This window comes from Acanthochromis polyacanthus, chromosome 5 (assembly GCF_021347895.1).
Source record: "Acanthochromis polyacanthus isolate Apoly-LR-REF ecotype Palm Island chromosome 5, KAUST_Apoly_ChrSc, whole genome shotgun sequence".
NCBI classification, from domain to species: domain Eukaryota; kingdom Metazoa; phylum Chordata; class Actinopteri; family Pomacentridae; genus Acanthochromis; species Acanthochromis polyacanthus.
Window position 1 is genome coordinate 8,848,337 of NC_067117.1, and position 23,885 is coordinate 8,872,221.

Here is a 23,885-nt window from a genome sequence, read left to right on the forward strand (position 1 = left end):
ATTTCATCACACTTTCCATTAAGCACCTACCAGACCTGCCAGCTGCCTCTTTTTCTAAGAACCTTGATGCTTTTTTTCCCTTCATTTGCTTTACTGTTAAAGATTTAATGGTGATTTTTTTTCTTGACTGCTTGCTGCTCTCATCCATCAGGTTTGATATGACCATAACACAGTAATTGACCAAAAAAAAGACACATTATAATGCAGTTTTAACTATTTTTTGCTCACAAAAAAGAACTACTGGCTTAATGTGGAGAAAAGTGCAACATTTTCCTCTGAAATGTAGTTGTATGTGTAAAGTAAGTGAATTCTAACATGCTTTTGTTTTGTCATCAAAAACAATACATATTAAAGTTCTTTTATTGCTAATATCATAATTAGATTTAGTAATAATTTTGGTATAATGCATCTTCTGCCTGAGAATCTAACATGCAAATCAAGTGTCCCTGTGCAACTCCACAGTGGATCCTGTCCCGAGACCCTGAGGACGCTTAATGGTGGAAACTCTGGTCCTGATATAAAGACTCTCTGCTGATTGTGTTGGTGACGGAGCCTCTCCTGCTGACTTGTGGAACACTGAGGATTACACACACACACACACACACACACACACACACACACACACACACACTGTACTTATTGTACACACTGCAAAATAGAGTATACACACACACACACACACAGAGGGAAGATCTACATGTATCTGTGAGTGTAAACACAGAGCAAACTACAGCAGCTACACTCTCATTCAAACTACCACACATGCTGGATTTACAGTAACACACAGTCTATATCTCTCCAGCACTGACAAACACACACATGCACGTGGTCCTCACAAGCCAGAGATCATGACACCGACGTGTAAGATACAAGGAGCAGCTGACAGAAATGTCATTCGTGTGATGCAGACGACCGCACTGGAACGGTAAGGTTGTTATTATTTTTCTTACTGTACACTTTTGCATCGAATTACAACATTAAATAGTCCTAATTTTTGCAGTGGCACTGTGTGTTTGTGTGAGGGTGTTGGCCCATAAAGATGCAGGGGAGTAGTTTTGTTTCAGCAGTTATTGTCTTTTCATATTCTGTCTAATTGATCTTGAAGGGTTTTCTTAAGTAACACTTAAAGGCATTATGGAGGTTTTTTTTTTTGTTTAATTTGTCTGATTCACATAAAATGAATATACTGACCTTTAGTGGACTTGTATGTATGGTCTCTAAAAGAATAAAAAGTAAAAAAAAATAACTGTGGACATGGCAGGACCTGAAAAACATCAGCCAATCATTGCGCTCGGACCGAGGCATTTGGTTTGCTCCCTTTCCTGTCAATCAAAAATCTTCCGGCTCAGGCCTAGTTACGTAGATTACGTACGCCTTGGACTTACGTGTTTTCTGTATGTGTTGCTTTGGTATAGCTTCATAGTTAGCTGGCGACTTGTTTTGCTCATCTTTTTTTACATAATGGCAGATAAAGATCCAAGGGGACCCAGCCGTAAAAGACAACTTCACGAGTGCTACGCAAGTTTCTGGAGGGGGGGCGTTTCTTCGTAAATGTTAAGAGGGGGGAGGTTAGAGGGGGGTGAGGGAGAGGTTGTATGTGCGCATGCGCATGCTACGTTCAAGTCGTAGGAAATTAAATCTCCTCTAATGCCTTTAAGAAATCAAATTTAAATAGAGACAGTTGAGGGAGGAATAAACTAAGAATGTAAAACACTGCATTAGTTAAAGAGACCTAAATGAATAAATACATAAAATTCTAATTTACTTCCATTGGCATCAATCCATGCAAATATTTTTGGTTTTAGAGGCTCACTTGAAGTTGAGAAATCTCTCTGATATTTTTGTCTTCACTCCACTTCAGTGAAAGTAAACACATTTTTATTTGTGGTGCACAACTCAGAAAAAAACAACATTTAAACAAGACAAGCACTTAGAGAGCGCAGTACTCCTCCATGACTCCACAGTCGTATGATTTTCAACGGCTGAAATCTTGGAAATAAAAATTGTGCCTCTAATCACGGCACTATAGAATGTAGCCATTTAATATAGATGTAAACACAAACAAAATGACCTTGAGCTGAGCACAGGCATGTGTTATGTGTACCTTATGTACAGATGACATAAATATGCAGCAGGCAATGGGAATTGATGGAACTCGGAAACACCCTCACAATTTAATCAATTGTTCCCTGTATGATTTTCGATGGACAAGTCCCAATAAGTCCGCAGCGGTCAATTTATAGTAGGATCACAATCATGAGATCATCAGCAGGCAGCTGACCTACTGTTCACTTGTTGTCATGGTTACAGTGACGCCGTGCTGCTATCTCGGAATGATACGGAAACCTTAACAAATCCGTAGATCCAGGCTATAAGCTGCATCACTGCAAAAACCTAATCAGGTGGTCCTCGTGTCATTTTTGATCTTCCCTGAAAATTTCGTTCAAATCCGTTGGTCCGTTTTTGAGTAATGTTGCTAACAGACAGACAAACAGACAAACGTACACCAATCATTACAAAACTCCTCCAAGGCGCCGCCTTCTTGTGAGACCATACTGAGACATGTTTACTGTGTTTACTATCTGAGTGAACTAAATTTACCACTTAAAGGCATTATGGAGGATGTTTTTTTTTGTTTGTTTAATTTGTCTGATTCACATAAAATGAATATACTGACCTTTAGTGGACTTGTATGTATGGTTTCTAAAAAAATTAAAAATTAAAAAAAATAACTGTGGACATGGCAGGACCTGAAAAACATCAGCCAATCATTGCGCTCGGACCGAGGCATTTGGTTTGCTCCCTTTCCTGTCAATCAAAAATCTTCCGGCTTTGAGACGGCTTTGTTGCTTTGGTATAGCTTCATAGTTAGCTGGCGACTTGTTTTGCTCATCTTTTTTTACATAATGGCAGATGAAGATCCAGGGGGACCCAGCCGTAAAAGAAAGGCATTTTTTGATGTCAGAGAAAATAAAAGACAACTGGATCACGAGAATGCAAAAACAAAAGTGATTATTGGCGAGTCATTTGGGCGATGGCGTCAGCTCAAGCAACAAATGGACCTAAAGACAGATGCCTTGGTTGCTAAATTCCTTCTGGACAGGTAAAATGTATTATTGTATTATACTGCGGCTGTAGGCAACTTCACGAGTCCTACGCAAGTTTATGGAGGGGGGCGTTTCTTCGTAAATGTTAAGAGGGGGGAGGTTAGAGGTGGGTGAGGGAGAGCTTGTTTGTGCACATGCGCATGCTACGTTCAAAGTCGTAGGAAATAAAATCTCCTCTAATGCCTTTAAGATTGAACACGAAGTAGAAATGAGCTTGAGGGCAATGTCATTGGTTTGGCAGGGATTTGGTTGTAAACACAGGTATCGAATAAACTAGAAAAATAAAAAACTTTCTGCGTCAATAGTAATGATGTTTTAGAAAGAAGGATCAATGTGGTGAACCCATTGGCTTCCCTTTAGTCATAAAGCAAATGTAGCTAAACTTCAATCATAACAAACTTTTTTTTTTTAAAAAACCCAAAAACTAAATAATAGTTCTGTGAAAAAATCTTGTGTGAAATCTGAGCAAAACAAACCCAAAGCTATCTGCACTGATATATATCACAGCAAGAAACAGAGAAAATATGATTTCTGTAGTTTTATTGAACTGTCCCTTTAATCAAACCCACATTGTTCAGACTGAGGATCTCACAGGAGAACCTTTGACCTTTTCTCTACTTTGTTCAGCCAAAAGCCTTTAATTGATTCCAAAGCTGTAAAACAGAAATAACGGCTCTCCGTGCCCCTCAGCACCCTCAGCTCCTCAAACATCCAGTTCTCATGCAGAGACACATAACATTTAGATGTGATTTATGGTGCCACAAAGTCAGATTTCTCCCTCTGAAGTGTAGAGGCGGTGAGTAATAACTGGCTCAGGTCAGTCGGTGGACACGGACAGATCAGAGGGTGTTTGTTCGTCATCAACAGAGAGAAACTGTGATAATGACAGATGAATGGAGGAAAAAACGCAGCGCTAGATTAGAGTGTAACGCAAGAGGCTGGCAAGCACACAAAGGGAAATTACTTAAGAGTTTTTTAAATAATTATGAGCGACGCTGGATGAATTGCTCCTCTGCAGTCTGTAATTTACATCTACAATTGACATCCCAGCATGAATGTGACTGCAAGTCTGTTCTCTGGTATTTATACACGTTGATGCTTTTCTTTCGGCAGCTAACAGTGACACAGGAGATGGAGAATCATATGTCGCCGTGCTACGTTTCTTCATTTTTGCAATATGTCGTGCCATGTCAAAGAGCATGGGAGCATGAGAGTCAGCCTGACCCAGCAGCCGAAGCAGAGAGACGGACAGGAGGCAGGGGTTTTCCCAAGCCACGTTGTCGCACTGCTCTCACAATACTCTATAAATAAGGACCAGTAATGGTTTTTAGGACCTAGAACTGTAAAAGTGTTTAGGGCCGACTTTTAATGATTCCTCTGATCTTGTAGGTTTGTGTGCTGCCCTTTTATGGCGTCTCAGTGGACCAGAAATTGCTTTTTTTTGGCCAGACTTGCTCTCACTAAACACTCAGCTGACAGTTATTCATGTGGCATTTCAGTCTAGAGTTACAGGCTCTGTCACTGAAGTCGGCTTTTAATATGATTTTAACTGTTTTTGAAATTTTGTACACAAACTGGGCTATTTAGAGATTCAATATTATTTTCCAGGCTAACTTTTGTGGCCATTTTGTGTACCCAATGACAGCAGTCAACCTATCGCGCTGTTGTGGACGGCTTTCGAGGACAAGTTTTGTTTGTGTATTTTGGTTCGGGAGCCTCTGGTGGGTTTCAGTGAAAGGCTCTCTGTGTAGTTCCCTGATTTGAGGCTGCGGTGGAAAATTCTCATTTGGGATTTGAGTACACACGGCTTGAAAGCCTCGCAGTCAACACTTCATCAGTGAGTGAGGTCAACTCTCTCACACTTCACACAACGGGTGTACACATATACACAAACACTCACTGACTGACAGACACTCACAGCAGCTCTCTCTCTCTCTCTCACACACACACACAGATGTACACACACACACAGATGTGCACACACTGACACAATTTGGGCCTGCCCAACCAATCAGAGTGAAGTGGAGTAGGTCCCCCCAGAAGTGGGTGGGGGAGCTGTTGAAACAGAAGTCTGTCTCAGGACACACAAAGTTTGCGCTGGTGATTTGGAGAACTTTTCTGCTTACTACTCCTCTGCATCAAGTTTTTCTTTTCACCTTCTTATTATTTTTTATTGAACTCTGGGGTCCATTAGAGCGCAGCTTGAGTGTGGAATGGCTGAACTGGTTCGAATCCGTAAGAAAAGGCTGCAGATTCCCATCTCTAGGTAAGACGGGGTTGACAGTAGATTAAATTTAGTTAACTACACTCAACCTCCCTGGAAGACTTCACCAAACGTGCCACGTCTTTCATTGTAACATGATTAAGAAGCGTTTGGTGCAGCGAGGTTGTACTTCTATGTAGGAGAAGTTTTCTTGTTTTGCAGAAGTGGAAAGATATGACTCAAAAATACACCACAGGCTAGAGGCTGATGGTTTGACACCTTTTATAGTTGCAGATCTTGATCACTTCAGAAGCAAAGAATGAGAACTTTAACAAGTATACAATTCAAATAAACTGCAGTACACCTATAACAGTTCACCTATATGACTATACTTACCAGCTTGTGAGAAAACATTTGTCACTGCAGGTTGATGTGCAAACCATTGCCTTGCCCATGCTTTTGCTGTGGGAGGGAAATGTGATGCAGAGGTGACAGGTCATGTGGTTTTGTTTTGGTTAACAGGCTGATGTATTTGTGTCTACATAGATCAGAGTTTGCTTGAAGCCTTGTTGAGTTTTTTTGGGGTCATATTTGATTTCATACCTTTCCCAGAGAGTGACAGTCACATTTTAGTAGCTTACAGCTTGTTGAATGTTTGTGGTATTGTGTAACTTGATCTGATTGAAATCCAAGCTTTCATTTTCATCTTTTATTGAAGAGTTTTCTTTGAAGATTTGTGATGACAAAGCTGGTGCCACCACACTGATCTACTGATACATAGTGAGGAAAACACTATGCAGTGTGTAGATTCAACAAAGCCTCAGCCAAAGGAGGATTTGTCATCTTTCTCTATAAACAAAGTTTCACGAGTGCACTCGACGAGTAATTTCCTGTAAACGTCCTGTCAGAGGCTCTTCTACGGCAAACAGTTGAAACAAAAAAGACTGTGTTATCACGAAAGATTACTCGAGATTGAAAGTGAGCGGTGGCATTCAGATGCATGCTATTTTTGTGACTCAACAGCTTTTGAAAGCCCTTGCCAGCGTGATAAACACTTGAAAAGCTGTGAGCGTCTCATCCCCATGAGTTGGCTCCATGTCGTGGCCTCACGCAGTTTGCACACATTCATTCCGGTCACCATATGGGCAGCACACCAAGTTGTTTTAGAGGAATTATCCCTGGAACAAATATCTTATCATATCAAATAAATCTCGTTTTCAAACAGGCAGAGGGAGAACAAAATCCAATCACAGTCGAAAGATTCCATTACGAACCGGGTGAGATTTTTTTCGTATTAGACAATGAAAGCTTTTGGATTCATTCTTGAGATGAGATTACATTAAGACCCAGCAGGTGGGTTTCACTGTAGGTGACACATGCCTCGAGCATTTGCTTCTTATTACGCTGCTGGAGACAAACGCGTTTCCAGCAGTGTTCTATTGTAATTTGATTAAAAGTTTCAAGAGTGAGCAACATGTTCTCAGAAAACATCGGAATGTAGCCAACATTTCAAAACTCAAAAACATCATTTTTTTTTGGAGTGTATTTTGACAAAAATGTGGATTACATAAGAGCCTAACTATGGGAAGTTTTCCTCTCATGGAAAATTTGGCACTAATGATGCCCTTTTGCCAGTGGACAATTTGGCATTTCCGAGTAAGCTCTTTCTGCTCATGAGGATTTCTCAACCTGTTTCTGAAGCAGTTTGTTTCATTCACTCAAGGCTATGACAAGTGCTGTCAATTTAAAAAGCATTGGTCACAGAGCTAGTTCAAGTTAATTTGTATTTAACAGTATCACGCAAACCACCTCAAAGTGCTTAACAGAGTGACAGAACACAGAGAATAAATCACACAAATCTCACATTTTGTTCAAAATAGCCTTTCTTCTGTAGCTGTAACTTTTAGTGCTGTTCACGGTGGGATTTAATGCAGATACTTTGAAGACAAACTGCCGTCACCTTCAGCAATTTTTCCTCTCAGTGATTGCTGTCGGTTGCGGTGAGGTGAAACAGTTTTCCAGTACGTTCAAAAAGAGAATCGACCTTTTTTTATTTTGTTCTGCATCACATCCCAACAAATGATTGCTTTTCTTTTCAGGCTGCGGAGCATGCTGAAGCAGCTGGAGGAAAAAGATGTCGATTTTGAAGAAATCAAAAAGAATCTGGATTTCACCGCGTCATTGCTGGAGGCAGTATACCTCGATGGAACGAGGTAAAATAACAGAACATCAAAAGGAGTTTGAAAACAGAGGCAAACATATTGGGATTGTTGAGTAGTTTTCAGGCCAGAGTAGACATGTGTTCATGCTTTAAACAGAGTTATCAGTATTCATAGGTCAGTGACTATATTCGGTCTCAGCAATCAGAGCAGGGAAAAAAGACATTATTTGTTTTCAAACGTAATATTAGAAATAGATTCCCTGAAAAATTGCACACAGTTTCTTTTGACCTTCCACCACCACACCCCTGAATATTAGTGTTATACAACAGGTGCTAAAAGGACCCTAAAAATTCAAAAGGGTGTAACACAAATTGTAGTGCAAAGCAAGTGCTCCAGACCACAAATTCTGCTTTTTTTCACATGTTTGACTGAGATGGTGTGTTGAGGGACTTCACAGACTGCACTGTGCGACCACAGAAGAACTTGTAACTTCCTCAAAGATAAAGGATGACATTTTAAGAAAGACTCTTTTTGACAAAGGCATAGATGACAAGGCAGATAACATGCTCAAGTCTGCACAAGAAATATTCAGTTCACTTCAGTTTTTTTTAATATAGCACTGCTTAACAGCACATGTCATCTCAGTGTATTTTACATGGTAAGGTCAGACCTTACAGTATTGTGAAGAGAAGCCCAGCAAGTTCCTCTTAAGCAAATGCTTGGCGACAGTGGGTGAGAAAAAGTCCCTTTAAAGAGGAAGAAGCCTTCTGCAGAAACAGTCAGGGTGGACAACTGTTAGTAGTTAGCTTAGCTTGCAACAAAGACTGGAAACAGGTGACACTGTCTATGCTCTCTGTTTAATCCATACAAATTGCTACAGAAATCTTCTGCTTACAGTACTTGGATTCAAATCACATTGGAGCTAGAGCTGGATATCATCTGCACCTGGAACTGTTTCTCGTAAGAATCTGTTGTTTTGCCTTCACTGAAAGATGTACAGTGTCTCTGCTGCCCTGTCTTCAGTTGAGCTCTTGTTTCACCACTGTGACCAAGATGAGCAACCACAAGATCCTCTGAGTGATGGAATGTCTAACCGTCCAGAGGCTGCGGGTTTGCATGACTTATAAACACTTTCTTACATTGCTCTGCTGGCCAGCGGCGGAGGTTTGAACTTGTCGTAAGTAGCAACAGGAAGCCGTTCTGAATGAAGAAGAAGTGTGGGAAAATTTAGGAAAGGCTGAATACCATGTGGACAGCAGAATTCAGGATTAGCTGCAGACAACTGATAGCAGACACAAGAGCTCCAGCGAGGAGACAGTTGCAATAGTCCAGGCAGGAGATGACATGATCTTGGATGAGCACCCGGTCCGTGAGCAGCCATGTGTACCTGCACCTGAGTGTCAAGTCAAGAAAATGAATAGAGCAGCTGGGTGTCATAAGCATAGTGCCTATGTGAGTGTGTGACGGAACATGCATCCTTATGTAGAGGCAGAAGAAGGAGGGGCCCCTGGACGGAGCATATGGGGCTCCTGTTGTCAGCCTCTGAGGCTCAGACACAGATCTTCTTCACACCACCTGGTACGAGTGCAGAGCCTGAGGCAGTCAGTCCTTTAATGGTGGAGAGGAGGATCTGGTGGTTATCTGTGTTATATCATGTTTTATGGCACTTTGTGTGTTATTTCTCTGCTGATTTTTAGCTGGGAACAGAAATGTCCTGGAGTCTCTGCTGGTTGTGTTTGGACAGAACCAAGCTAGCTATTTTCAGTCTTTCTGCAAAGCAAAGCTGAACAGCTGCTGGCAATAGTCATATATCGGACAGAAACGAGAGTGATCCTCTAACGTAACTCTCTACCATCAGCCATAATAGTTTTAAAAATACTTACCAAACTATTCCTTCAAAAATGTTCCTTTTCATTCACTAAGCTGTACACACACTACTGTTCACCCAGGCAATTTCCATGAAAACTCACGTGTGCTAGCATAATTGCACAAGGGTTTTGTAATCATTAATTAGCTAACACAATGTAGCTTTAGAACACATGAGTGATGGTTGCTGGAAATGTTCCTCTGTACCCCTATGGAGATATTCTATTAAAAACAGCTTTTTCCAGCGAGAAAAGTCATTTTATCACATTAACAATGTCAAGACTGTATTTATGATTAATTTAATCCTATCTTCATTGAAAAAAACTGCTTTTCTTTCAACAATAAGGACATTTCTAAGTGACCCCAAACTTTTTATTGGTAGTGTGTATTATTTGTACTTTTTTTATTTTTCCTTTCTTAGCCTTTAAAAGTTATTCAACTCCAGTGACACTATACGAAAACATTTTCTCTGCTGCTTTCACTCTGCCCTCATTTGCCGCTCCGTTTCTTTACACTGTCTAACAATCACTGTCTCTAACAGGCAGTGTCTGGAATCTGAGGACGACCTTCAGCAGCTGCAATCAGACGGCGTGCCGTCAGAGGTCACTGATTGGCTGGCGTCCACCTTCACCCAGAGGATCCGACGCCCTGTGCGACGCTCAGACGAGAAGCCCAAGTTTCGCAGCATTGTGCATGCAGTGCAAGCGGGAATATTTGTGGAGAGGTATAGAAGCAGAAATGTTCGTTTTACTCCTATTCCAGTGATATAAGGTTGTGATTTTTGTCTGTGAAAGCCTGCATGAGTCTAACTGGATGTTGAAATAACAATGCAGCTGTTACAGAAATGAAGCTGTATGTTGTATTCATGACACATAAATACCATGAAATGAGGAAATAATCTCATACAATAAGACTCCCATTGTAAATGACTGATTTCCTTGTTTGTACTATCCCTCTAATATAAGCTCATACAGTGTTGTTACTATTATAACCACAGAAAACACAGACAGCTACACTGGCCTGTGAAATATTAGCCTCCTTTTGTCTTTAAAACATCCTTCCAAAGCAGACAGAGACTTTAGATGATTTATATAAACAGCTCCTGAGTTGAGTTTGCTGCACAGTGTCAACATCTGAACTTTAACTGAACTCAACATAAACATTGCAGGATGTTCAAGAGGGCCTACACAGCAGCCATGCCAGACCAACCTGCAGCGGTCGTAAACTGCCTTCGGGTAAGTCTCCACTAATCATCAAAGTACGCTGTGTGTTTGTTCAATAAATCAGACATCACAAAAGGGATCATTTGCCAGCATCAGTAATGCCGTCACTTTCCTTTCTTTCTCCTCAGGATATTGATCGCTGGAGCTTTGACGTGTTTGCTTTGAACTCGGTCAGCTCTGATCACGTACTACAGACTCTGTTCTTTGAACTGATCACCAGATATGAGCTCAACAGCCGTTTTAAGGTCTTTTAACTTTCCTTTTCATAGTATAGTACATATAACTCACTTTGCATGCAATACACTTTCAAAGTCTTGCAAGATTGCTTAAGCTTTAAATGGAACATCTCACAGTAACACAATCATTACTGGCTTGGTAGAATGTATTTTTGTGTGTTGTAATTTGCAGATAAAATCGGGCATATGGGTTTTGTTACCACTTTGCGGTGTTTGAAGGCATAATTATGTGTTATGCATCATACCGCAGTCAGTCTCAATCTTATTACAACATTCAGGTTGTTTTAGCTTTTGTTGTTGACACAAACTTTGTGAACTTTTGGCATTTTAACTCAACTTCACTTTCAGTGATTATGTAATGCTTTTTGCAGATCCCCATCTCGTGCCTGACAGAATTCCTCTCTGCGCTGGAGAGAGGATACTGCAAACACAACAACCCCTACCACAGCCACGTTCATGCTGCTGATGTGACTCAGACACTGCACTGCCTGCTGCTGCGCTCTGGACTCGTGGTACCCTGAGCTCACTAGAACACTCAACTGCTTCATCCTGTTTTTAGAACGATAAGGCTGATGTTCCAGTTTAAACACATGTTGAAAGATGGAGTAATGTATGTTAGATCATGTTCAACACTTTCCAGCCTCACTGATCTCTCTGTGGCTCTGTGCCACGTTTATTCTGGCTGAACACACAAATCTTACAAAACCAAATGTAAGCTATTTGTTAAGCGGAACTATATTTTCCTAAAACATCTAGGATCTCTCCTCTGTAGCAAGCATTACTCAACATCTTTTGGCATCTATTTACAGCTGTGGATTAAGGCACGCTTGGCCACTCATAATGTATAATTTTATGGCTCATTTATGTGTTTTAAGACATGCTGGGTTTATATGGACCATAGAAAGGTCAGAATTTCAAATTGGACTGAGGTTTAAGACCAAATACCCACAAAGATATACACATTCCCATTAGCCTCAGCTATACTTTCTGTTTTAGGCTAATAAGCAAATCCTAAGATCGTGAACATTGGAGCTACAGAGTTGGACTTTCATATAACTGGACATCTGTTACTTTCAACCCTTTGCCAATGAATACACAAAATTACTGATTGAGCTTATCAGTTCCAGATAAATCTCTCTCTGTATTTTAAAGCTGGTGTCTGAGATGGCATTCTTCTCCTGTCACACCCATAGCAATGATAGATTTATCAGAGCTGAAAGGGGAAGTGATTGTAGCAACAGAGATGGAGACGGCTACAGTAACTCAGGGTAAAGAAGACTCAAGAACCCAAGAAGGGTTTCTGATGCTCTTGATACAGAAGAATGTCAGTGTTAAGAAGAAGTATTACAGTAAAAAACAAAACAAGCACATAAACACTGAAAGCGATTAATGACAAGGTGTACGTCACACATCAACAGTGTTTGAATAATTACTCTCGCTGCCAGAAGGAGGAGACAAAAGTTCCTCATTGCAGGTTTAATCCTGCTAAGAATCAGCATTTCTATTAAGTCTGCTGATGCTAATACTTGGACAATCTAGTGACTTAGAGATCTGCAATGATTAGTCAATTAGTTGTGAACTCTTCAATTAATTACAAACTATTTGTATATTCAACTAAACATCCTGAGCATTTTTTTCAAGAAAAAAAGAAGACTAATTCCCCTGATTCCAGATTGTTAAATTTGAATATGTTTGGTTTCTTTGCTTCTGAATATGTTTGGGTTGTGGACAAAAAAAAAGGACATTTGAGGATGCCATCTTCGACTTTAGGAAACATTACATGACATTTTGTATTAATTGATTAATTGAGAAAAAAAATCACAAGATTATTTGACAATGAAAAGTTTGTTTACAGCAGCCCTAATTAGCAGTTGTTGCTGTGAGTATGTTAGCATACTGATGTTAGCATTTAGCTCAAAGTCCAGTTGAACCTCAGTAAGGCCTCGTTTATGAGTATTGACACTTCTGCATCACCAAAAACAAATTAATGCATCAGACTTTGCATCTTAGGGCAAATTCATTGTTATTTCTGATCTGCGGTGTGTATACTGCAGAAAAAACAAAAAATGTATGCAGCCTTTTACTTTTAATGTCAGCGGGTTACCGTTTTACACACAGCCACTTCTTTCTTAGCAAAATGTGTCGGATTAAGTCATAATTTGGAGATATTGCTTCTTTTCATCTCACAATGCTAACACAGTTTGATGTTTTCATACAGTAAAGAACATAAAAAACATGCTGTTGTCATTATACATGTATGTTCCCCGCTACAAAGGCAATATATTTATTTCTACATTTGTTTCCATCAAGCACTGGCTGACAGAGCTTGAAGTGATGGCGTCGTTATTTGCTGCAGCCATCCATGACTACGAACACACCGGAACTACAAACAACTTTCACATCCACACAAAGTAAGCTTTATTTCTGCAGCATGCTTTTTAAAGTCTCCCACGTTTAAGGCATCCGCTATATATACGCCACATCCTGTTGTGACATTTAAAAAATAGTAAGAGATATCAGAGAATGTAGAAATAGTAAGGTGGTGTTTGTTAAAGGCCTTTGTGCTGTTTGAGAAAGAGAGCGTGGAGAGCACTCTAAAGCAAACACATCTTCATGGAGGGAACATCATATTTTTAGATTTTCCACATAGGAGGGCTGAAGAACGCAGTCTCTTGGCACCCATCATCATCATCATGCTTTATTTTGGGAATAAAGCACAAAGATGGTTGTCCACAGCAAAAGAACACATCTTAGTTACAGCATCTAAACAGCGGCTATTAAAGTTATATTCCACTTAAAATTTATCTTCTGAATGTCAAACACTCTCCTCCCGTAGGCTTAGAAGATTAGGTGTTGTTGTTTTTGACCTCATGAAGAACACTGGCAGTGTTTAGGCTGAATTTAGGTTGTTTACGCTTTTATTTGACTTGGGATGTGTTTTCATAATGGAATAAAGCATCACATACCTCTCCTACTGCAAAAAGCAGTTTCACACCGTTGACTTGTAACATCCAAGATCTCACAATTTCCCAACACATTATGAATCTCTTTTCATATTTTCTTTTATTTCAGACAAGCTTTAAATGCTTAATTTCCATTAAATTGACAACAATTAACTGCTAACACATCTTTAAGTCAGTATACTTCTTGCAAAAACATAAAATTTGTCTACAGGTATGCATGCAATTTAGCATGCTTAATCTACATTTTTGCTAAAGTAACTGATGAAATAAAAACCATTGTCTTGGTTTTAGATGAAGCAGCTCTTTCAGTTAAAGTCCTCCACACAATACGGACTGCTTACACTAAACATAAATAACTAAAGCAATCTGGAAATGACTGCAGTGTTGACAAGTGGAGTACTTGGGACTAATGTGGTAACATAAAGCCCGTCATCTTCACAGTAGGAAAAGGCAGCAGTAGTGACAGTTTAATTAGCAAAGTGACAGCTAACGGCTGTCTCTCATATGGAAATGCTCTGAGCATATTCACTCTTTATATACAGTGTAGATATACTGTACATGTGTCATAAAAATAGCACAGAAGCCATCAAACTTCCTACACATCATATAAAACAAAACACTAGTTCCTTTAAACTCCACAGGAAAATCAAAGAAGACAAGACAGTAATTTCTTCATTTAGTCCATATCTTTAATTAGTTAGTTGTTCATAAGCAAATTAATCTTTTTAAAACTTCAGAATTTAGGTGCAGCACGCACACTACAGGAATTTTACCTAAAATATCAGTCTCAGAAAAATACTATTTTCTCTTAAGAAAATTTATACCACCACCGGTAAAATTAGGAAATTATGCACACATACATTTATTGGATTTTTTTTCACAATTAGAATCACCAATGTGGAATGAAGCTGACTGTAGCTGCTAAAACTGCAAACATTAAAGACCATTTCAACACACACATGAATGTTACCTCTGAAGAGGAGTGCTTTTTTGAATGTTTGGTTTCACTATAAAGAGTGATGAGGCTTAAAAATAAATACTAATTAAATTTTTTTTTTTTACGATTGACTCCTTTTTAACAGTCTAACAGAGTAGTTATGCAAATAACTGGACACTGAATGCCTAATTGAGAAATTGGTTAATTATCTTGCTATAGTGAGTCATTAATACCCACATGGTACCAGCTTTATCACATCCCACTCCCTCTTCAGCACCTCTAAATTCATCATTACAGACCTGCAGTCACAGAGCTTAAATTGCTCCCTGAGGACTCTCCTTTTATCTCATTCTCACCTCCTCCACCTTCAACAACCACTGCATTAGACTACACTTTTATGCACATGCACACTTTACACCCTACAACCTCTCTGTCTTCTGTCTGCCCTAATTTCTTCCCTGTCTTCCTGTCTGTCTTGCAGGTCAGAGTTTGCATTGATCTACAATGATCGGTCAGTACAAGAGAGCCATCACCTGAGTGCCGCATTTCGCCTGCTGCAGGATGATCAAATGAACATCTTTATTAATTTGACACGAGAGGAATGGATGTAAGAGGACAAATTTTCTACCATTTGAACATTTTTAGCAATTTAATGTTGATTTAACAATAAGAACGACTAAATAATGATCCATACCAAAAGCTTTAAAATGATCCGGATGGTTCTTTTCATCAGTGATCAAACAGCTGCAGGAAGAAACAAATCGATTTTAGCAGAGGCAGAAAAAAGAACTCCTCTCCATCAGCGGTATCAGTAATAGACCAAGATGTCATGTGAAGTCGACCCAGTATGTTGCATTTTGAACCTCTGCTCTACTACTTTCTCCACCCACAGGACTTCACAGCTGAATGTAACAAGTTCTTGGCTGTTCTCGGTTTGTCAAAGGGCTTTCTGAAAAATCTTTTCCTGAAATGGAACGAGCTGAAAATATTTCAAAGGAGTTCAGAAAATAACACAAGCTACGCTTTACTGCAGTGAGAAATAAACCGCAAAAAACAAGGATGTTTGACAATAAAGAAGATGTTTTTTTCCTAAAATTTTCCTAATATAGGACAGGTTGATAGCTACAGTGCTCTTCAATTTCTCTTCCCCTTTTATTATGGACATATGGGATGAAATGTTGGACAAAGAGGACAAAGACTGAGTGAATTTAGCATGAAATGAAAAGATATTTTTATAGTCAATAAATGCCATAATGCAGACAAAAGGGAGAAAAATACTACTAACATGATTTACAGGTTTAGCTAATGTCTGACATATCAGTAATTTATAATTCTGTGCTATAGGCTGCCAGTTTTTCCCAAAATCTATTTAAAAAAATCACTAACACTTAGGCTTTATTTGAGTCATTTGCACAAACATTGTCCAGCTGTTATCTTGTAAATAATCAGTTGAGCATCATTTGTGCATTAATCTGTTTCTGAAAATAATCCCAGAACAAATGAACTGTTAATGTCTGATAGAGTAACCTTTGCGAAAATCTGCACAGATGTACTTTTGTGAACTTTTTTTTTTTTTTTTTTAAGATTTCCACATTTAATCATCAGGAATGGTTTTGAGAAAGAGTCTGATGAAGGGAGAGTCAGAAAGTATTAGGAGACAGACTAGCATGTTGTTGGTTTTGGACTCAGTGAATGTTGATGTTAGGGGGAAATATCTGAAACACCAGCCATATTCAGCAATATAAACTAAATTATATTAGTACACGTGAACTGGCTATGGTCGATTTTGTGAAATGACTTTATGGAAACAGTGACAAATGTGGCAACATACTGATACTGATAGAAGACAAAGACCCCACGAGGGCAATTATCTTCCTGGCATGCACTGGCCTTTACTAAGACTTTATAGTTGCCTCTCTGGCTGACCTCTGACCTCTGACTTCCTGAGATAAAATTTCTCCTCGGACAATCAATAAAAGATCGTGTTCCTCTTACTGTTTAATGACTCATTCACCAACCAGCAGTGGAGCAGTGAATGAGTCACACGTACGTCCTCAGAATGCAGTGTCTAAACTTGGACGTGCAGGAGATGAGTTTAATTTGTCAGACAAAACAGTTATGATAAAATGCAGAATTTACATAAGCAACTAAACGTTAAAATCAACTGTGGCTGATGGATATTGACTGTGATGTTAAACTAAATGAGTGGCAGATGTTTTCTAGTCCGTGTAAACAGTCCATGTCTACACAAGAGTACGGTTTGTGGTTAGAAAATATTTAGACTGTTTATACAGCTTCACATTCATGGAGACTATTTCTATAGTATATATATGATGGAAACAGTATGTGACTGTGTTATCCATACAAGAGCTCTGCAGATATCACCAGAGATAAACACCTGCAGTATATTGTAATGACAGTCAGTGTTACCATGGGAACAAGAAAATCCATCTGGAAATCTAAAAAGGCTACAACCCTACCGAGTCTTGCTGCCTGCCCTTTTTACTTAACGCAGTTTTTTTTCCCTATCATGCAAGGTCAAACAGTAAACTGTGTGTCTTTGTGTGTGTTTGTTTAAAGGGAGTTGCGATCACTCGTTATAGAGATGGTGTTGTCCACCGACATGTCCTCCCACCTACTCCAAGTCAAAGCGATGAAATCCTGTCTACAACAACAAGAACGGTAATGCTCAAACGCTGCGCTGTTGTTCACACTGTGGCACACAACAGAGAGGTCATACAGCCAGTGCTCAGAGCTCATCCTGCTGGTAAATGGGCAAAAACAATGTCAGGCTGGCTGATGTTAGGTCTGTTTCTCAGACATGTCTGGAGTCACAACAACAAGAAGTGCATTATGCTTTCTCCAACAGGATTGACAAGCCCAAAGCGCTGTCTCTGTTACTGCACACGGCTGACATTAGCCATCCATCCAAGCCCTGGGCTCTGCACTCTCGCTGGACCAAAGCCCTGATGGAGGAGTTTTTCAGGCAGGTAGGCACTTTAATAGACCTCAGCTGCCAAAGTAACTTTGGCCTCTCTCTTGTTTTCTTATTTCTCTTCTTACTTGAAGTTTCTATGCTATGATTTTTGCTCAATAAAATGTTCAAATGCAACAAAAGATAAATTAGGATGCTGTAATGCTGCAATGCTCAGTGAGATGACAAGATCGATATCACTCTCATGTGGTGATTTTAGAGTTTAAAATCTGCAGGCTGCTGGTTTAGCTTGGAGGGACCGGGTAAACAACTTGACTTACTCTCTCAGAATCAGCCAACTAATATGTCAAAAGCTAAATAATTAAGACATTACATCTTGTTTCTTTTCTTTGTACAAAAAAATGAAGTGTAGCTGAGTTTTTGGACAGGCCAGCAGTTTCACCCTGTGGTTCTAATTTTCATCATCTCTCCACTGGTTCCTTGTTGCTGCTGGTGTAGAGATGAAGTTGCACAACCAAGATTCAAGTTTTTGAGCTTTTTCATTTGCTATGATCAGCAAATTAGTGACATCTTGTCCTCATACTACTTGATTTGGTCACCAAAACTCCTTTGTTTGTAGCTATTCCCACTAGAATACCCAATTAATATGTTATCTCTCTCACTTTCTCCTTGATCCTTCTCTAGTTTCCTCTGTAACTGTAATTGTTTGTACCCGAAAGCCTTATGGTACTTCAATTAAGTGGAGCGTAGTGTTGCGACTCTGAGTCACAGAAGCTTCTCCTTGATCTACTATTGCTTGGATTGTGCTTCATTTGTTGCCACATAAACTGAAAGCATCTGCAACATGAAAACACGCTAATTTAAAATGTAAAGAAAAGGGTTTTTTTCTGTTCTCGGATCACATCAACTGTTCCTGTCGTATCGACCTCTATTCTTATCTGACTGGTCTGATCTAGTATTATCTCAGCATGAGTGGTGAGTCAAAAGGATGGATGTCCAATAGCAACGCAACAGCTTTTCAAATGGCTCATTTTTGCCTGAAAGGGAGAGTAGGAAACTTTCAAAGGGGTTTATTAAATCAGAGCTAAAGAAAACCACATAAATAGCCTCTCAGGTATGAAGCATAGACAGCCAGAGAGGGCAAAAACTCTTTGAAGAGTTGTACACTGACAGTCATTAAAAACTTTGAGACCATATTTTTCAACATAATTTTTATTTTGAAGCCTGAAACTGGATTTTCTTCATATGAATCATTTGTTTAGCATATTGGCTTACAGAAACAAAAATCTAAAGTTTCAAGAATGATTTCAAAATAAAGAATTTCACAAAAGAAAGCGGCACCTGCCAGACACAAAGTCACAACAGTCAATACCGAGTACGGCCTCCATTTGCTCCGATTCAGGCAGCAATCCGTCGGCGCATGCTTTGGACCAGGCTTCTGATTGTGGGTTGGGAACAGCCCATACGCCTGGTTACATCACTGGAGCTCAAACCGGCCTCCACCATACCCAGTGCCCGGAGACGTTGTTCATGTGATAGACGCGGCATGATGCTGTTCACTGGACTAACAATGGTGGCCTTTTTTGGGCCTTTATATAGGCCTTCAAAACCCATTCTCAAATTGTGCAGATACTCACTGAGTATTGCTTGGTGTGTATTTGGTTCACTTTTGCAAAGTGACCAACCCATGTGCAATGAATCATGACAAAATGACAACTCATCATTATCTCAACTACCAGGGCACTAGATCATCAGTAAATCCACAATGAATAATTACAACCCCCCTACAAGTAGAATTCTGCATACATTTCTACCTCAAAGTTTCTATGGACTGTCAGTATACATTAATTAGTCGTCAAAGTAGTCGGAGCCAGAAAGGACATTACAAGATTTAAGTCTAGAAAACATTCAGAGAATCAGTTGAGCCAGATATGTGACAAAGCAACGGATGTTGTTGAAATGATGTTGTCTTCCTTAAAATCTCACAAACCTCATTATGCACTCACCGATCTTTAGGAGCAACGTGGAACATTAAACAAAGCTATTCAGTCTAAAAATGAAAGAAGACTAGAAGACGTGGTTTAAAGTCACAAAAATCCTTGGAGGTTTGTGCATCCACCATTGAGTGACAGCTGACAAGTCTCATGTTTCAAAGTAGGTAATGTAATACGATTGAAATCTCCTGCTACTAAATGGGTTTTGAGTTGAAAGGTGCCCAACACCTTGTGAAAAACTACGCTGAACTCCATAAAAATCAGTGTCAATCACATAAAATGAAAGATAGTTCTACAACTTAGTATGAGATGCATTCATACAATCAGGTGTAGGGAGTCTTTGTGTTGTTGGAGTTGATCTGAGAAGGAAACAGTCTTAAAATGACAATTACACCAATGACTGAGGGTGGTTTTTGGTACTGCTGGATTAGGTGGATTTGCAGTAAATGCACCAGTAAGTTGCTCCCACTCTTCTATTTTCTCTGCCATGTCTTGAAAAAGACATAGAATAGAGGAGGTGTTGGACGGTCCTACTCTCTTTGAAAATGAGATCCGATCTAATGTTTGTTTTGTTACTTTAAATATAAAACCACTCACATGGTGTTATTTGAACAATCCGAAAGTCTCAGGTGGTGAGTGTTGGAGCGAAATAACCTTTAAGAAGCTATTTCCAGGCGATGTGTGGGATTCCCTTTAAGGATCTTCTCTCTCTCTTCCTATCTTTGTGAGGGTGATAGAGAGGCGGAGCTCGGCCTGCCCTTCTCTCCACTGTGTGATCGAAAAAGCACCCTCGTAGCCGAGTCCCAGATTGGTATGTCTCACACAGCGCTCTCTACATACTGTTTCTTGACCTCAGGTTCCTAATCTGTAAACATAAATTTCATTCCTGTACATAGTTCTTATGTTACATATCCAATTAATAGCAATCCTTACTGCACAAGTATGAAAAATAGGTTTTTATATCACCCTTCATAGTGGTATTTCTTCAACTTTTTCTCTTTCAAAATGCAACAAGTCAGTCAATAATGAGCTTTGTGCTAATTTTATAGCAATTTATCATGAATGTCTTATTCTCGCATGTTGATTCAGTGTCATTTGCTCTTGCAGGATTTATAGACTTCATTGTGTATCCGACGTTCTCTCTGCTGACGGACATGGCTGAAAAAATCGTTATTCCTTTGGTGGAAGAGAACCCCGGCCCACCAGATCCCTGCAACAGACATAGGTAAACACACTGACAATTCCTGACCACAGTGATACCTATTACAAAAAGAGACCTTATTACATGTTTAGTTTTAGATACGGCAAAAGATGTGAAAGACAAACGCCAAAGTATCTGAGAGACACATGAGCACAGGACAACCCAGTGCAATATCACTTAAATGTCAAATAATTTAAACTCATCAACTCTTGATGATTACTTTATTTCTTCATTGACAAATACAGCATGTATTCTTTAATAACATTCAAAAACAAGTACTTTAGAAAGACTGCATTGAAAAGACAGGCCCCAACATGAAAACTCAATGCAGCAAAAGTGAATACACTTGTGTTTACTAAGAGACAAGTTACAAGACCAGTGATTACTGACACTAAAAGGAATACATCTGTGATTTACAATTAGCCTGAACCTGGTTATGAAATGACCCGAGAACTTTTTCAGTTTTGGGCCTATGAGCTGTGTCTATCAGTATGTCTGCATCATGGCTCCACAGGACAAAGAACTGCTAAAGGAAATGAACTGTGAGCCTTCAAAAAGATGGAAAAGGATACAGGAAAGATGGTGATCAGCTAAGAATTAGTGGAAGCACATTTAGAATTTCAATCAGGAAGGATGGAACGAGTCATAGCAGCATTTATCAGTGCTGCAGTGGTTGTATTTATAAAACGACACCATGGACAGTGTGCTACTTTCAAAATCTAGCTGAGAAAAACAGACAGACAAATGCTTCTGACGTAGCACTGGGGCTATTAATGCAAAAATGTAAGTTTCTGTGATAGCTGATGCAACATAATGGACATCGCATAGTGTCAGCTTCTATAAATTAAAAAAAAAAAAAAAAGCTTTTGCTTGCTCTTTGGCACAACACTACTAGATGATCTTTGTCTACAAAGATGTAAAGAAGCCTGGTGAGCGTTGGAAGAGAATTATTTGGGGAAATAATTCACCAAGATAAATTAGTTTGGGAAGGATGTGATCCTAGAATGCTTGGTGCAAACTACCACAGTCATTCCATAATCCTGATAGTGAAGCATGTAGGTGGAAGAGTGATGACATGGTGCCGCATGAGTGCAAAAGGTGTTGGGGAAATTACATTTATAAATGGCATCATGAATGCCTGTGGATGTATCAAAATGCTAGCTGACAAGATGACGCCCAGTCTTCAGACGTCTGGCAGAAGAGGAGTAATCCAGCATGACAACAAATCCGCAACTCTTTGTCAGAATCACACTAGGGTGTCTGAAGAAGGGAAAAGGGAAAACTATGACTTGGCCAATCATGTTGACTGACGTGAATCCAATAGAACACCTTTGGGGTCTTCAAAAGAGAAAGATAGCTCAAAAAATGAGCAGCTGAAAGAAACTGTCTCTGAAGAATGAAAGAGTATATGTGCAGAAATTTGTACAGCACTTGTATCCTCCATGCTGAGGAGAACTGAGCTTATCATCAGAAATGAAGGTAGACACACAAAGGGTTGAAAAAATTTAATATCTGAATCCCAGTACTAAAAAGTCTGCTCACTTTTGTTGCATTGAATTCCTACTGTGGGATCTTCATTTTTAATATAGTACATCTAAACTGATTTCATCAATTTAAAACCTGTAATTTTAACCTATGATCAAAGGTAAATGGCTCATCAAGTAGTTCCTGTTCATGCTGATGGGAACAAATCCGTTTGTACCAAATTTGAAGGCAGTCTATCCAATCATTGGCAACACATTTCACCCAAAACCACAAAGGCAAACCTCACAATGACACTAAAGTCATCAGAAAGCATCACGTGGGAAACACAAATGTCTTTACAAACTTATGTTTTGTTTGTAGATAATTTACAGGACAAGAGAAAATGATTGACCTACTGAGGGCACTAGATAAAAAGGCAGAGGATACCAGCAGTCGTTAGGATTCATCCTGTGGGGAAAATAAACGTCTGTGCAAAAAGTGCTGTTATTTCTCAACAGTAATCTTTGGAAGGAGAGCTCCAGAGGTCTGCAATGGAGTCGCGCTCACATCACAGCTGAGCTGGTGAGCTTCCGTTCTACTTGGACACGACACACCGAAGACAACAAGCTCAAGTGGAAGGAAAGTGGCTCAAATGGTGTGTTGTATATTCATTTGTCTTTGTTATGGATATGCTGTGTAAAATCATCTGTGTAAAAGCTACTTTGAAGTAAAATATGAAAGAAATTTAGATCTAACCAGCATTATTTCATGCAGTCATTTAATATTTGAAATATAGTTACATTGCTAAAATATTCACTGCACTTCTTAATAACAGTCTTGAGAAATGATTATATTTTTCTGATGTCACCTTTAGCAACAATTCTGTTTTTAATCTGTCATATCCTCTGTCAAGATGTTGGACTGATTTGGCAGGGACAAAGCCTCTTTGCTCCATAAATGTACTCAGTCCCCTTGATTTGATTTGTTATCTAAATTCATTTCAGAGTGATCTCATGTTGAGATCAACAGACACAGATATTGTTTTCCTTTCAGCTTAACTACATTTTCCACTGGCTTTTCCAATCTTCTTTCTCCTCCAGGATTTTCAGACCCCAGTGTGACCAAAGGACAGAGATCCAGACAAGAAGTGACGACAGAAAAATCCCTGCAAGACCCCACTACAGATACAAAACCGTAGACGGGATTCCATTTGTGATATGTGTTGGTTTCATAGAATATCTACACGGGTTAACTGAGGTTAACAGTGAGTCACTTTTTGTAACAAAATCACAATACCTTTTATTGTAATGACTGAGAGATGGAGGAGGACGGATGTTTTAAGATATCTTCCCAAGGTAAGATGCATTGTAATCACAGAAATGTTCTCATGTCTTATTTTAAGTGTAGTATACGACAATAATTTAAATGCCGAGTATACATGCTGGTCATGTTATACAGAATAGTCTGTGTCAATAATTTAATTTGCCACCTAAACACAACAACAGGAGCGTTTGAATTGTGCACCAATCATTTAACCTTGCATTAAACTTTAATATTTGCAATTTTTGTGTTTTGGTAGTTCATTATGAGACTG

The 23,885-nt window shown here is 39.3% G+C and overlaps 1 protein-coding gene across 2 annotated transcripts; it reads left to right on the forward strand.

The window, feature by feature from the left end:
* Window positions 1-488: 488 nt before the first annotated feature.
* On the forward strand, window positions 489-23,853 carry LOC110961210 (dual specificity calcium/calmodulin-dependent 3',5'-cyclic nucleotide phosphodiesterase 1B). 2 transcript variants are annotated; one of them, XM_051948568.1, is made up of 14 exons: window positions 489-925; window positions 7,410-7,523; window positions 9,880-10,062; window positions 10,507-10,573; window positions 10,690-10,806; window positions 11,169-11,309; window positions 13,108-13,208; window positions 15,179-15,304; window positions 17,278-17,379; window positions 17,567-17,687; window positions 20,356-20,437; window positions 20,734-20,851; window positions 22,810-22,946; window positions 23,392-23,853. In XM_051948568.1, exons 1-14 carry the CDS (start codon window positions 849-851, stop codon window positions 23,487-23,489), a joined length of 1,584 nt encoding a protein of 527 aa, XP_051804528.1. In that variant the 5' UTR covers window positions 489-848; the 3' UTR covers window positions 23,490-23,853. The 2 variants fall into 2 exon arrangements, with proteins under 2 accessions (XP_051804528.1, XP_022064470.2); XM_022208778.2 differs by lacking the exon at window positions 489-925 and adding an exon at window positions 5,150-5,373.
* Window positions 23,854-23,885: the final 32 nt, after the last annotated feature.

Coding starts and splice junctions, on each gene's coding strand:
- LOC110961210 (XM_051948568.1), top strand. CDS start 849: ATGACACCGACGTGTAAGATACAAGGAGCAGCTGACAGAAATGTCATT. Junction 20,852..22,809: donor GATCCCTGCAACAGACATAG/GTAAACACACTG, acceptor ATTTCTCAACAG/TAATCTTTGGAAGGAGAGCT. Junction 22,947..23,391: donor GAAGGAAAGTGGCTCAAATG/GTGTGTTGTATA, acceptor TTTCTCCTCCAG/GATTTTCAGACCCCAGTGTG.